Source organism: Pipistrellus kuhlii, unplaced genomic scaffold (genome assembly GCF_014108245.1).
Source record: "Pipistrellus kuhlii isolate mPipKuh1 unplaced genomic scaffold, mPipKuh1.p scaffold_m20_p_9, whole genome shotgun sequence".
Lineage (NCBI taxonomy): Eukaryota > Metazoa > Chordata > Mammalia > Chiroptera > Vespertilionidae > Pipistrellus > Pipistrellus kuhlii.
The window spans coordinates 12,463,957-12,480,193 of record NW_023425595.1 but is presented as its reverse complement, the minus strand read 5'-3'; the positions used below and the strand labels follow the sequence as shown (position 1 = coordinate 12,480,193).

General features: G+C 43.7%; 1 protein-coding gene across 1 annotated transcript in view; it reads left to right on the top strand.

Moving 5' to 3' along the window:
* The first annotated feature begins 2,384 nt into the window (after positions 1–2,384).
* Positions 2,385–16,237, top strand: part of LOC118712693 (oxysterol binding protein) — a 34,870-nt gene continuing 21,017 nt past the window's right edge. The window contains exons 1-5 of the mRNA XM_036426677.2: positions 2,385–3,226; positions 7,943–8,151; positions 10,114–10,364; positions 15,584–15,782; positions 16,024–16,126. Of these exons, the coding sequence (XP_036282570.1) occupies positions 2,853–3,226; positions 7,943–8,151; positions 10,114–10,364; positions 15,584–15,782; positions 16,024–16,126 (1,136 nt within the window). The 5' untranslated portion in view covers positions 2,385–2,852. The remainder of the gene's footprint in view (positions 3,227–7,942; positions 8,152–10,113; positions 10,365–15,583; positions 15,783–16,023; positions 16,127–16,237) is intronic.

Here is a 16,237-nt window from a genome sequence, read left to right as displayed (position 1 = left end):
CGACCAGTCGCCTCTTGCACACCCCCACTGGGGATGTGCCTGCAACCAATGTACATGCCCTTGACCGGAATCGAACCTGGGACCTTTCAGTCCGCAGACCGATGCTCTATCCACTGAGCCAAACCGGTTTCGGCAAATCTTTGTGATTTTATCTTCTATAAAATTGGTTGTCTTATAGAATGCCTAGCATTCTTTATGTATCTGATTGTTTTCCCTTGTTTCTTTGAGGGTGTCTAACTGGTTCCTCTAGCCCAGTGTTTCCCAACCTTCTCACATGATGAGAATCACCTGGTGGAGTTGTTAAAACACAGATTCCTGAATCCCAACTAAGAAGTGCTAAACTAGAATTTTTGGGAACATATAGGTAAAATTGCATACCTAACTTAGTGCTCTGTATATAAAATCTGTCTTAGAGCACTAGTTAAGTATACAATTTTACCTATATGTTCCCAAAAATTCTAGTTTAGCACTTCTTAGTTTGGACTCAGGAATCTGTGTTTTAACAACTCCACCAGGTGATTCTCATCATGAGAGAAGGTTGGGAAACACTGCTCTAGCCCCTGTAAAGGGAAGATTAGATATAAAGGCTTGATTGGATTCAGGTTGAACATTTTAAACAAAACCTTCATTAAGTGATACTGTACACTTAATGCAGCAGCACACCAGAGACCGCATAAAAATTTGAATAATTCAAGGTTAATAATGCTCCATTGAATAATTGAATTAAGGTGGGGCAGCCAGATTTCTCCATTGCAAAAGTATGTCTTCTTTCCGATTGGCAAGTAATCTGAGAGGTGTATTTGACAACACACTGCACATTTGTGTAGTTGTTTACAGTGTATCAAACATTTTCAAATTCACAACAGCATCCCTGTGGGTTTTATTTCTATTTAACAGAAATGAAAATTGAGTCTTGGAGTGCTTAAATAAATGCCTTTCCTAAGTCCTAGAGCCAGTGAGTAGCAAAGGCAGGACTGAAGCATAAATGGGTTCATTTTAGTTCAGTTAAAAACTTTTTTTAATCCCAAAGAGCCTACTTCTACCTGCAGATTTTCATAGTGTATTCTCTCTCCTGATTTCAATAAGTCTCTCCTTATGGAAAACATTTGTCTTTACTTTCTTGCTACCGGGAAGCATGTTACCAAGGAAGGAAAAGCAATTTGTTTTACAGTGTCTAACAGCCATTTCTATTGCCTATCTAAACTAGCAAAATATAACAGGTTCCCCAAAGCTCCATTTTAACAGTAGCTTACAACATCTAAATGTTAAATGAAGTACTAAATATGTTACTTTAATAAATGTATGAACAAAGTAAATTTATTTTTAAAAATTGGTGCGAAGTTATGCACACACGAATGCGCTTTTGCTAAAATCAACAAAGTCTGGAAGGGATACCACTGTGAAGTACTTTTATAGTCAGGTCCTTGCGAGTCTATTTTCTTCTCATTTACGTGGGCAATTCATGGGACAGAATTAGAAGCAAGAGAGCCCAGCCGCATGGATCAGCGGTTGAGCATCTATGAACCAGGAGGTCAAGGTTCCATCCCTGGTCAGGGCACATGCCCTGGTTGTGTGGTCCGGTGGGGGGCGTGCAGGAGGCAGCCAATCAGTGATTCTCATCATAGATGTTTCTGCCTCCCTTCCTCTTAGAAATTTCATATATATATCTAATCCTTTTTCACATATATATATATCTGTGAAGCTATATATATATCTTGCTTCTAATCCTTTTTCATATATATATATATATTTTCATATATATATATATATATATATATATATATATATATATATATATATATATATATGAAAAAGGATTAGAAGCAAGAGATAAAGGATATGGTGCAATAAGAAAACCAGGGGAAGTCATTAGGAGGATCGTGGATCCAGGAGGAAAGCTATTTCTGGGCTCCCCGGAAATCCAGGCCTCCAGATCCGAGCCAGCTGCTGGAAGAGGGCTTTAAAGGGGGAGACTGACTGGTCCAGTGATTCAGGCAGAGCCTGACTGCTCAGAATCATTCTTCCTAGCAAAAAACTACGGAGGTCTTAACTCAGCAAGAGGGACTCTAACGTAGTACTTAGCGCTTTAGTGAGACTGATTTGCTTTTACTCCCACCAATTCCTCTAAAAGCAAGAAGCAGGCGGACACGCCCCCCGGGAGTTCATCCCAGATTTTACTGACTGCCCAGGCTTGCCCCTCTTACAATACGTTTCTTTCATTGGCCAGAAGGTGAGTGACGTTTGTAACAGCCAATAAGAAATGAAAATAAGGCTGCGACGAGACACCGCCCCTTTACCTCAACTGGTGCAGTCAATGGTAGAAGAGGTTGAGCAGCTGATATCAACCACCAATCCATAAGGGCGGAAGAGGGACGCTTGGAAGAATGATGGGAGGGGGTGACGTGGCAGTGACGGGAACATAAAATGAAATGAGTGGCGGGGACACTAGCCAATCCACGATCAAGTTGGCCGGGCGCTCTGAATTCTCGAGTCCTCCTTAAATGCTGGAGACTTCGGGAAAGCACCAATGAGCTTTACGTAAGTCTGATTGGCCTTCACAGGAACCAATCAATGACGTCGCTGGCGGACAGTCCCATCCGGGACTCTCGGTGGGTTGTAGGGAATGACAGGCCCCAGGAAAATGCCAATGTCCTAGGGAATCTTCCGCAAGTGACACTAGTAGGCACCAATTGACTCCCTCCTTCCCGGCAGCCGGTCCCTCCTCCCCGGCCGGCCTGGCGGGGCGGTGACGCTACGCGGCGGCGGCTGATGCGCTAGGTGTGCGGCGCTCCGGCGGCGACGGCGGCTCTCGGAGGCGGTTCCGGTTGTGTGTCTCGGGGCGGTGGCAGCTCATGGCGGCGACGGAGCTGAGAGGAGTGGTGGGCCCGGGCCCGGCAGCCATTGCAGCTCCGGGCGGCGGCGGCACCGGTCCCCCGGTGGTGGGAAGCGGAGGCGGCCGCGGAGACTCGGCGCCAGGCTCTGGGGCCGCGCCGGGCACTGTCGCCACGTCGTCTGCGAGCGGCCCGGGCCCCGGGGCCGCCGGGGCAGTGGCGGCGGCAGGCCCAGCCCCAGTACCTCCGGCCGGGGGCTCGGGGGGCTCGGTTAGCTCCGGCGCTGGGAGTTCGGGCTCGGCTCGAGAAGGCTGGCTCTTCAAATGGACCAATTATATCAAAGGCTACCAGCGGCGTTGGTTCGTGCTGAGCAACGGGCTGCTGAGCTACTACAGGTAACTGCTTCCGGGGCGCTGTCCCCCTGCTGCAGCCCACCTTCCCTCGCCGCCGCCCTCTCCCGCTGGCCCCGCGGCCAAGGTCGCCCCAGGCCCCTTTCAGTCACCTGCGCGCATTGACAGTCAGCGACCTGAGCCCACCGTCACGGAGAGTGCATGCCCCACAGCTTACCCCTCTACCTGGATCGCCCAGCCTCCGTGCCATTACACCCCCCCCCCCCCCCCGGCCCCTGGTCTTTCCATTATGTTTCCACCAGCACGTGGGTGCAATGATTAATTCTGCACGAAGATGCTGTTGTAGGAGCCAAGGGGCACCGCTCACAAGGAACTTAGCGTAAAAGTCCCAGGGTTTAGCTTTAGCTGTCTATGCCCAGTCTCCAGATTTCAAGGTTATTAGCAGCCCTTGATGTACCCGCCGTTGCTCTCTCCACATTCAGGCACAAGGACAGACAGGGTGGCCTCCATCCCTGTCTTCCTTATCTCTCCAAGGCTTTGTTTTCTCCTTCTAGACAGACCGCGCAGAATGAAGTGCACTCCAGTACTCCTTTTATTTTTGCTTGCCCCACCTCCTCCCGTGAGAATGATTAAGTTTTCCATCCAGTAATATTTCTGGGGTCTCTGGCTAGTTTGGTTTCAGCTCATTTATTTATTTATTTATTTATTTATTTATTTATTTATTTATTTATTTAAAGAATGTCTTTGGTATGGTTACTTATGTTCAACAATGTACATTGTATATATTTATGGTCACAGTCTTGCCATAACCTAGCATGTTTTTGGCTACTCATGTTACTATAGATAGAGGGGTTAAGATACCGGATTTGGGGACAGGGCATAAACATTTTCTGAGGGCTAGACAGTTTGGATAGGCGTTTTATGTACAGTATTTCATTGGCTCCCAACAACCTGGGAATTAGGAGATATTTCCATCTTCCTGATGAGGAAACAGACTTGTGTAGCTTGAGCAACCTTCCCAAAGTCTTGAGGAGTCAGGATTTGAAACTAGTTCTGTTCACACCAACAGTAACCCAAAACCCAGGTTAGTATTACATGAATCAGATACAGAGATAATTAAGTATCAATAGAAACTAAGTTTATAGCTCATGGTTACTATGTTTACTTTATTCAAAATGTATAGAAGTCTCCTTTAAGGGAGACTCTGCTTAGTGTAATGGCATTTCTAACTGAAATACTTTTATGAATACCATCTTATTTGGGACACAGAACGCTGCTGTTAAGAGCAGCTCACTCTGTTTCTTTTCCTCCGCCAGTAGACACTCTGCCACCAGGAGAGTTAGGGTGAATCTCTTCCATTAACTCTATTGTATTGGCCCTTAGAGAATTTTTAGGGGAAATCGAATGTGGGAGTTGGAGGGTTAGTTGGAGTTAGAAACTGGAAAATGCCTTAGTGCCTCCTCACTGCTTAAGCGACATTAATTGTAACCAGTTGTTTATATTATTTGCATTATTATATTCAGCATTAATTTTAATTTTAACCTCTTCTAATTACGTATCTAGGACTTTAAGGTTAGGTAAAAAATAAAAAATTTGGTTTGCTCCAAAGCTTTTCCCCTACTCAAATTCATGTTTATCTATTAAGCTGATTATTAGCCCTGGCCAGTGTGGCTCAGTTGGTTGAATGTTGTCCCATGCACTGAGGGGTCACTGGTTGGATTTCCGGTCAGGGCACATACCCAGGTTGTGGGCTCCATCCCTGGTTGGGGTGGGACTGTGCAGGAGGCAACTAGTCAATCAATATCTCTCTCTCTCTCTCTCTCTCTCTCTCTCTCTCTCTCTCTCTCTCTCTCTCTCTCTCCTTTCATTTCTCTCTAAAATGGATGAAAACATATTTAAAAAAGTAAACTGACCATCATTTTAATGTTCAATTGGTTCAAATCCTAATTTGGCTTGTAAGTCACTGTTAACACTGATTCCCCATTTTCAAAAGTTGTGTACCAGCCGAGGGTCTTAGTGTATGATCATTTTTCCTCATCCAAGTTCTTACCAGATCCACTTTCCCAGCCAGTTGATTCTTTGATCAGAACCAGTTTTGATCAATATTGATCTTGATTTGAACATTAATAACTCAGTGTGTTCTCTTCATTTACTTGTAACCACTTTTAACTTCTCTCTTACAAGAGCTAGTGGTACCTGTCAGAGCAAAGATAAAACTCGTTCCAAAACATACTAAACCACATGTTGGGAACTATGCCATGGGCCTGTCCTTGCCAGTAAGATAGTCCCACCCACAAATCAACCAAGCAACAGGATCCAGAGTTATCAAGTCTATGCATTACCCTCAAAATCACATTGAAATACTTCCGGCCAACTATGTTGGTAGTCTATTCTACCTAATAGAGTCCTTCCAGTCCCCATCTTCCTAGAGTTGTTTGGCTAAGTTGTCATTCCTCTTACTTTTCTTGCCTCCAAAACCTGTCATTTCCCATATGTGCCTTTTAAGAGAGACTGTTTTTAACTGCGATCCTGTTCTTCCTAGACCTGTCCTCTGATGAACTGTCCTAAGAGGCTTTGGTAACACTACTTGCCTCTTTTTATGTATCCTGTCCTTCCTTACATACTTAGTTACACAGATGGCCAGTTATTTAAAACCAAATGTAGAGTCTCAGCTCTCCCAGACACATCATGACAGGCCCATGGTATTAGTTTTCCTGGCTAGCTTCTACAGATGGAGTTACTGTTTCAACTGGCCTTTTCAGGGAAGAACTTTCTAGCTAGAAAATATCACCTAATATTGTAGTACCTGTAGTACCCTGCAAGTAATTTTTTTTTCAGCTTTGATAATCATGTATGACCATTGGTCTATTTTTCCAAACTCAAGAGCCCTGAGGTAAAGGCTACCTTACTCCCAAGATTTCTTTGTATTTTTGAAACTGCTACAGACTTTATATAATTCGAGAAACTTTGTATGTATATATATATAATTGATTTCAGAGAGGAAGGTAAGGGAGAGAGAAACAAAAGCATTAATGATGAGAGTCATTGATTGGCTGCCTCCTGCACGCCCCCCACTGGGGATCGAGCCTGCAACCTGGGCATGTGCCCTTGACCAGAATCAGACCCGGAACCTTTCAGTCGGCAGGCCGATGCTCTATCCACTGAGCCAAACCTGCTAGGACGAGAAATTTCTTTAGTTCATGAAGATGAACAGGCAGAGATTCTAGGAAGTGACTTGTGAAAAGTACCAACACATTGTGAGGAATGAGGTAGAAGGTCCAAGTAGCACCTTACAAGTAGAAAGCAAGGGTGAGCGGACTGTCAGCTGTGGGTCTGTAATTTGGCCTGCATTATTCATAATGTAACTGAAGCTTGGGGGAGGGGGAGGGGAGGGAAAAATAGAAAAAACAGGGATTCATGTTACAGTGTGGCAGGTGCAGAGGATGTAAAGTGGCCCAGTCCGTTGAGGACCCCCCCCCCCCCCCCCGGCCCATCCCATACAGCATTTGTGCATTTGAGGATGAAAAACCAGTTTCATGTGACACACTGAACAATAGGGAATCTATATTCCTAAGGACAGGGAAACAACTTTCTCAAACACACCTAGTAATCAGTTTCTGGGGATGGGTGTGTGTCGTTTTTGGCTTGCAAGAGATTCTGGATGTGCCAGGTGTGTGTGGCCGCTTGGCTCCGGTGAAAGGGAAATGGCTCCGCATTGCACTGTGGCAGTTGGCAAAGGACTTTGACCTCTTTATGCTCCAAGTTGGTCAGGGAAAACCGCGGTCTCAACAGGCAGGTCCCTGGGCATAGCCAGCAGGTGATGGGGAAATTGGCACAGTCCACGCTGTACACCCAGTTGTGTAGCAGCTTGATAGCTCATGTGAAGTCTCTTGTAGCTTGTCGTCAGCAAGCAGTGCTGTAAAGTTCAAAAGTTAGTCTATGAATAGAACTGTCAGTAGAGATGGGGAAAAATTTTACACCCAGCTCTCTTTGAGAGCAGATTTGCTGAATCTTTCCTAGCTATTAATAGGGTGGCTTAGGAGTTTCCACCAGTAGAGGTCAGTGGGCCTTAGGAAAGAACTTAGCAGAGGAAGATTAGACCACCTGGTGATTCTTTTATGATTATTTTGTCTTTTCTTCCACAGAAAACTATTTATTCCTACTTTATATCATTTGAGCTGGAGTCAATATTTAATACTCTAATCATGTACGTGTGCCTTACACTTCTGCAGTACATTTCTAAGCAGTGTGACAGGTCTCATTTAGGCTGAGCTACAGTTTGAGGGGAGGGGGGATTATTCAGTGCATGTAAAATGCATGAATTATAATTACAACTTTCTAAATAAAAAGTAATTCCTACTTGGAAAAGGGCATGAGGGAACTTCTTGGGGAGATGGAAATATTTTACATTTTGGTTGTGGAGGTGCTTACACAGTTATGTACATTGTCAAAACTCACTGAATCATATAGTTAAAATTGCTGAATTTATAGTTTGTCCTTGAATTACAGTGAAGCCTCTTTTTAAACCAGCTAACGGTGAGAGGAACTGCAGAGCAATACAATCTGACTCAGAAACAATACTTGGGCTCTGAAAGGAAATCCCTACTGACTGTTTCTTGAATTTCAGGGATCCATTTAAGGGAAATATTAGAATTTGCTCCTTTTGGGACTATTTTCAAAAGTTATGAGAAGAAATAGAATTGATCAAGGACAAACCACCCACAGCTTTTTACTTAGCATGTCTTCGCCTCGTTATTGCAGGTCAAAGGCAGAAATGAGACATACCTGCCGTGGTACCATCAACCTGGCCACAGCCAACATCACTGTGGAGGACTCCTGCAACTTCATCATCTCCAATGGAGGTGCTCAGACCTACCATCTGAAGGCCAGCTCGGAAGTGGAGCGGCAGCGCTGGGTGACAGCCCTGGAACTGGCCAAGGCCAAGGCTGTGAAGATGCTGGCAGAATCAGGTGGGGAGCAAAGGACACTGTGTCAGGGAAACTGTTCATTTGTCTGTCTTACGCACAAACTTTATTTTATCCCTCATTGTCATTTAATTATCAACTATCACCTTGAACTAACACACATGTCTCAGGTACATCATGCAGTGTTTCTCCTGGAGAGATGGTTTTCAAGTGAGGCCAGTTCTGCCTTACAGGGGTCACTCGGCAATGCCTGGAGCCATTTTCTCGTCCAGATGAGAGGTGTGGTGGCTATTGGCCTGTTGTGAGTAGAGGCCAGGAAGGCCGCTAAAGCCCCTGCAATGCAGAGGACAGCCACCCACAACAAAGAGTTAGTTATCTGGCCAAAATGTCAGTATTGCTGAGGTTGAGGTTTATGACCTACAGGCATAAACAGTTATTCTTTTGCTTTTAATGCCAATTGACTACCTTACAATTATGAGAAATGATTATTTTATTGCTAGATCAGTCTTAGGATTATTACAACTCACAATTTGTATTTACCTTACTTTTTATTTTCTCCTGACATCTCCTTAGTTAACTATTTAACTATTTGTTAGTGGAGTTGAAACAAGCTTCATAGACTGCCAAAAATCATTTTATGTGATACTTTCTATGAAACATCTTCATTTTGCTACCTTAGTTTCACTGAAAAAGAGCAATCTGATTGTGTTCGTATTTTTTCTTCAAGGAAAATGGTAGGATTTCCCCCATAGATGTTGGCAGTTTAAGCATACTGAGCCTGTCACTTGGAGCTGACCAAGATGGTCATCTGCTGACTTGTGTTCATCTGTTGTTTTTCTTATCCCCTATCATTTCCCATACCATATTTATTATCTACGAGGCAGTGAAAGGAAAGTTCACTGCTTTGTAAACATTCTGGTAACAGGCTATGTTTTCATCTGGCCCTGCCTCTCTGCCTAGCAGTTGCGTCAGGTCTTTTCTCACTTCTTTCGTTTTGATTTTATTTTTATTTTTTATTTTAAAAAAAATTTTTTTTTAAAATATATTTTATTGACTTTACACAGAGAAGAATTGAGAGGGACAGAGAGTTAGAAACATCGATGAGAGAGAAACATCGACCAGCTGCCTCCTGCACACCCCCCACTGGGGATGTGCCTGCAACCAAGGCACATGCCCTTGACCGGAATCGAACCTGGGACCCTTCAGTCCGCAGACCGATGCTCTATCCACTGAGCCAAACCGGTCCCAGCTCGTTTTGATTTTAATGCTGATATTTGGCCCCCTGCCCAAAAGAGGTGCTACTGCTGGAGAAACACTTTGCAGTTACAAAAGTGTTAAGTACAGAGCTGGTAGCAAGAGGTACAACATAGCTGTCTGCTTGACTTATTATTGGAGAGTCATTGAACAAAAGACCTTGCGTTGATTTCAGTGCAATGTGGCTATAATGTCAGAAAAGATAATTTTTTAATCTTCTCCTCTTCAGGAAAGACAAATAAATTGTTGAATCTTTTGTTTATAAGGAGCTAGACTGTGATTCTTAACCCATGTCATACAGGGCCTACTGAACACCTAACAAGTGATAGTGGATTTGCAGTAATAATTAGCTGGGGCTGGATTGGGACCCTCGTGTTAAAGTATAAAGGCTCAGTAATTCATACCTAACTCCAGGAGCCAGTTAGCTTTTCCATCCTGACCTCTAGGTTTTGAGACTTCAGTGTGCATCAGAATTACCTGGGGCGCTTATTCGAAGTGCAAGTTTCTGGACCTTACCTCCCACTAGCCAAATCAGAGTCCTTGGGGGTGGAGCCAGTGGAGTACAGCTGTAAGAACTCCAGGTGTTTGTGATGCAAGTGGGCTGTGGAACACACTGTAGAGAAGTCTGGTGCTGCCGAGTGGTCAGAACCCACAATGGGAGGAGTGTCCGTTTTGGTTGTGGGCAGAGTTGGCAGTGTTCAGGCTCTCACTCCTGGGCCTGGAATCATGTAAGTTTACCTTTTGCTTCTGCAGATGAGTCAGGAGATGAAGAGTCTGTCTCACAAACTGACAAGACAGAGCTGCAGAATACCCTTCGGACATTGTCCAGCAAAGTTGAGGACCTGAGCACATGCAATGACCTGATAGCCAAGCATGGCACCGCGCTGCAGCGCTCCCTCAGTGAGCTGGAGTCCCTGAGGCTGCCTGCTGAGAGCAACGAAAAGATCAAGCAGGTCAACGAACGGGCCACACTCTTCAGGATCACATCCAATGCCATGATCAATGTAAGTACAGATGGTATCCTGTGTAGCTTTTTTATTCTTTCCCTCTTTCAAAATGTAATTCTTCCAAAATGCCAGGAAATTGTAATTGATAAAGCACAGGACATTAGGTCCTGCTTTGCTGCTCAGGGATTTAAGTTAAATTGTTTGTTGTATGAAATAGAACAGGGTGCACAGATGGGATGACTTTCCTGCTCTGCTCAAATGGTCAGGAGGACACTGCTCCAGCCTGGGAGTTAGCTAGGAGTCCATAGTTCCATCCCTGCTTCTGGCACCAGCAGGACATCTGATGGTGATGTTAATTGCATCCTTTAATCTCTGGATTGTGGTTTTATTTATTTTGAGCTAGTTCTATCTGTTGCAACTAAAACATCTCATGGGCCCTTCCACTATCAAGTTCTTTGAGCTTTAAGTTGGAGTCTGATCCCTATGTTGCTAATGTATTCTGACCCACGATGTGGTAAATGGGAGTTGATCAAGTGAGAGTTTTATAATTCTGGTTATTCCATCTTTACTCCTTGATTTTAGTTGGTAATACAATAACACTCAGCTTTGGGCACTTTGGTTTAAAAAGAAGGGCCTACCGCTCTGCTTTCTCATGACTTCTGTCTTGGTGGCTGTTGCTGGTTTGGGGTACTTCTGCTGCTTGGCTGCAAGGCTCTAGATAAAGCCAAAGCCTCATGGGAATTAGTGATATTATTTCAGATCCTGGGGAATCGGTATGAAATGAATACTTGGTTTAAACAGTGCTGTTTTTCCTCTACTGGTAACTGATTCTCACCTGGCAGGTTGTTCTAGCAGTTTCAACTTGAAAACAAACCCTAACAGACATTTCATAATGTAAGTGAGAAGGGGACTTTGTGAGAAAAGGCTTATGCAGGCTTGTTTTTTTTTGTTTGTTTGTTTTGTTTTTTCTTACCTTATTAAATAGGATGGAATTACTTCACTAGGGCCAGATTTTCCCTTGTTGGGGGAGTGATAATAAGACTTATTAGAACTATTGTGGCTCCTAGAGATCAAAGGTCTTCCCTGTGACAAAGGGGAAGTTTAATTTTTCTCATCTTCAGAGCTCTGACTCACAGAAGGTAGAAAGGACAGTTGTTTTGTCCACTGCAGGAAGGTCAGTTGTCTCCAGGACTCTGCTCATCAGCACTAATGCTGTGTTTCTCATGCATAGTTGTGTGCTCATTCTCCAGACTGTGGCATTTCTTTCTTTTTTTTCTTTTTTTTTTTTATATATATATTTTTTATTGATTTTACACAGAGAGGAATTGAGAGGGATAGAGAGTTAGAAACGTCGATGAGAGAGAAACATCGACAAGCTGCCTCTTGCCCACCCCCCACTGGGGATGTGCCCGCAACCAATGTACATGAAGACTGTGGCATTTCTTAATGACTGCCTGCTCTTTTGGTCCTCATAAGTCCTCCAGGCCAATTAATAGTGAATCAGTAATAGAACAGCTCAGGACTCAAGTCTCCTGGTAGTGAATGTCACCTCTTATCCTTATCAGGTGAACATCCTACTCCATAATAATTTTTTTCTACTCTAGATGTGAAAAATTTGCTAAATAAAACATCTCTTGATTGATAATTTCTCATAAAACTGAAAATTTAGCTTGGACATCACTCTTGAAACCATGCTCATCTTTGTTCCGCAGGGCAGTTCTTCCCTAAGTTGTGATTGCTTGGGAGTCAGAGGGAAGTTGTGTCTTATTCTGTTCTCTCCTACTGCGCTGCCTGTACCCCTCTCATAGCAGGTTATTGCTTAAAATGTGTCCCCCGTCTCCCCCCCCCCGCCCCCCCATCTTATTTCCTTTATACTTTTTAGGTGATGGTGGCAAGGCCTATAGTGTAATGTGATTGTTGGAAATTATAGTCCTAGCACATTACATCCCTAAAGGTCTTTTGTTCCAAAGGAAGAATACATTTTACTCAATTTTGTAGACTGTAGCTTTTTTTTTTTTTCCTACCAAAGTGAATCTAAGCAGGGGAGTAAGTTTGACACTGTTAGTATATCCATTTGCTAATTCAGTGGACATGTATTTTGTATCGTCTGTCTTCTAGGCACTATGCTAAGGATAAAACAGATGTGGGAATATGTAAAACTTTAGACAATAAAAAAATAAAACACAGATGTGGGTGTGGTACCTGTCCTAAGGAATATTACTTTCTGATGAGGGGACAGAGAAGTTACCAGATCAGTAGGACTATGCCAAGGAATGACAGAAGTGAGCACAGGCTGCTGATATAGCACATAGAATTTAAAGTTCAGCTGAATTCTGGAAGACCAAAGAGTGCCTGCCTGTGAAAAAAGGCAATTAGCCTGGCCAACATGAGCAGTGACCTATGAATCAGGAGGTCATGGTTTGATCCCTGGTTGGGGCACATGCCCAGGTTGTGGGCTCTTTCTCCAGTAGGGGACATGCAGGAGGCATCCTATTAGTGATTCTCTCTCATCACTGATGTTTCTCTCTCTCCCTCTCCCTCCCTCTCTAAAGTCAATAAAATATATTTTAAAAAAAGAAAAAGAAAAAAGGCAATTAAATCCAGCTTCCTTGGTTAACTATATAGCCTGGGTAACCTACTTCCTCTGTAACCTCAATTCCTTTTTTATAACTGATGACTGTACTAGGAAACTGCTCACAAGGTTGTTGAAAGGCCTTTATCAGATAACTAGGGGCCCAGTGCTCAAATTAGTGCACCTTGAAAGGAACTGTGGGCTGCAAGGCTGCAGTGGGCATGGGTGGGTCTTGACCCATCCTTTGGGTCCCTCCTGCTGTGGTACTGGGCCATCTGCCTGCAGCAGTTGCAGGTGTTGGCAGCAGGTGCGAGCGCCCGTCGGGAGCATGGGAGCAAAGAATTTTTAGTAACTACCAAAGGCTCACCCCAGTGACAGCAACCAGTGCCCCCCCTTGGTCTGGTGCCCCTGCTCACTTGCACCATCCCCCCACAGCCAAACCCTGCCATGTTCTGCACTCTGTTACCTGCTGATGATGCCTTCCATGTTCTGTGTGCATTCCCTGGTGGTCAGCGCACATCATAGCGACTGGTTGTTCAGTGGTTCTGCTGTTCGGTCTAATTGCATATTAGGGTCATATATATATGTTGATATAAAGTGTTCAGCAAATGTCTGATATAATTGTGTCTCACTAGATTTTAGTTGTGATCAATATCTTTAAAGGGAAGTGAAAGAGAACAGTTGATTCAGGTAGAGATGTGGCATAAGCAGATCCCTCCTTCTCTCTCAAAGTCTGGGAACTGCTGGTAATTGACTGTTAGTGGAGCAAGTTGCAGCTAGAGATGAGGCTGGAAAGGAATTGAGTGTGGAGAAGAGATAGGGTGCAGATTATACTAAATGGTTTTGGTAGTAGTGCATTAAAAGAGAGTAAGATCAATTTTAGTGCAGGCTTAGTATAATAGCTAACACCTTATTGAATGCTTACTGTGATCCATAAGATTCTAAATGCTTTATATATAAAGCTATAACTCTTTAACCACTGAACTGCCATGATATTTTGAATTTAATTAAAAAAGGTCTGCTGCTTGCGTCTAGATGCTTAAGGCATACAAATAATTAAGGTAGTTACTGTTGTTACTCTCTATTTACAGATGAGGAAGATGAAGCACAGAGAGGTTAAATTACTTGCCCAGAATTCCATAGCTAGATAGTGAGATGGAGCTGTGATTAGAGTCCCAACCACCCAACTCTAGTGTATGTACTGCCTCTGAGTATGGAGGACGGAAAGAAGTGTGAAATTCTAGAAACATTAAAGAAGAATCGATAGGACTAGATAATTGGATATGGGAGGGACTAAAAATTCAAAATCAAGTACGTATACATTTTGGTTTTCTGGCTTGGGTACGTGGAAGGGCCCTGGAACTATTGTGCCTTGGGACACACCAAGGGAGAAGCAGAGTCATAAAGGTAACATAGTGAGTTCGCTTTGGGACCCACAGATTTTGAGATTACTTTGAGCCACTGAATAGGCAACTGGATATTCTTGTCTGAAAGCTCCATGAGCACAGAGCTGAAATTACTGATTTCACAGTCATTGAGCCTAGAGGCAATAATCAAAACCATGGGTGGAGAAATTTTATTTACCTTATAGTTTTTCTAGAACAGGGCATTTCGTTTTAAGAATACATTGCTTTATTTATTTACTAAGCAAACTAGACTCCTACTATGTACAAAGCTACTAAGGAGCTGAAGATAAGTATATGTATTAACCGTAAATTATGTCTTCAAGTTGTGTATGATCCATCTGGAGACATTGCACATCAGTCATGCGGCTGCTGTGGCTAGTGAAGAATAGAGGTGTATGCCAAGTGCTGTGGAAATGTACTGAAGATACTGGCTGCTTAAGTGACTAGGGGTGAGGGAGGGTCACAGAAGAAAAACGTTGGTCGTAAATCTGAAACAATGAAGGGGTCTTGGTCAGGTAGAGAAAGGGGGTAGGAGAAGGCATTCTAAGCACAGCGAATAGCATATGCTATGATAGGTAGGCAGGCCTGAAAGAAATATGTTGCTCCAGGAAATAGTGATTCCACGGAGGATGCAGGAGTCTGGCGAAGAGGATATAAAATGCAGGTGGTAGCCCTACTATAAAGGGTCCTTTACATTCATAACCAGTGGTTTCGATTTGGTCCCAGTACCAGCAGGGAGCCAATGATCTGATCAGATTTGTGTTTTATCTCTAGAGCCTTCCTTTGATTCCTCGGGTAGGCGTCTAATTTTATGGTCAGTTGTTTCTCTTAGTGATCAAAATAAAAACAGAGTCAGTTTCCCCATATTTGGTCAATTCAGTGCAGATTCTCTACTCTCATTGTCTGAATTCTTCAGCTTTAGGTGACTTGGGTGTAATGAAGAATTTATTAAAAACAGTCCTATGCTTTTCCTTCTCTTTCAGTCGATAAACTTTTTTTTTGATGTAGTTCACATAGTTGCCCTCTGTGATGTTGCCACAAATACTTTGTCTAGGTTTACTGCTCCCTTGGCATTTGGTTGGTCCTCATGACCAGGAAAATATGAAAGAACCGTGACAACCATGCTCATTTTGTTTTCTGGAGTCGACCTTCATTGCCTCATGGAGCTGGCTGTCCCTGCTACTGGGGAATAACAGGGAAAGTCTCTTGTAATCTTCCTGTGAAGTTCCCAGAATGGGTTCACAGGGCCCGAGGGGTATCTCAGTTGAGTGATACTTATTAACTCTTTTCCCCTACAGGCTTGCAGAGATTTTCTTATGTTAGCCCAGACCCATAGTAAAAAATGGCAGAAATCACTACAGTATGAGCGAGACCAGCGGATCCGGCTGGAGGAGACCTTGGAGCAGCTGGCAAAGCAACATAACCACCTGGAGAGGGCTTTCCGAGGAGCCACGGTGCTGCCGGCACACCCTTCTGGCAGTGCGGGTCCAGGAAAAGGTAAGACTCTGGGCCTCTGGGTGGCTTGTTCTGAGCGGAGCCAGGGTATTTTCTGAAATTGGTAGAAGAACTCCAAATTCTCCGGAATCAGTGACTCATGTGAAATGCAATTGGTGCCATGGATTTCTTCTGTCTTTTCCACTGCTTTCTACCATTTATTGCTTTGGTTGTGACCTGTATTTGAAATCCTGCTGCACCAAGTTTTGACCAAAGTAATTAAACAAGACTTTTCTCCTTACAGATCAGTGCTGCTCTGGCAAAGGAGACATGAGTGATGAGGATGATGAGAATGAATTTTTTGATGCTCCTGAGATCATCACCATGCCTGAAAATTTGGGCCACAAGTAAGTTTATCTTTGATCCTGACAAGAATGAACGTATCTGACCATCCACAGGTTAGAAATGCTTCAAGGGGAGTATCATACTGAGATCTAGGACCCTTTCTTTGAGTAAGT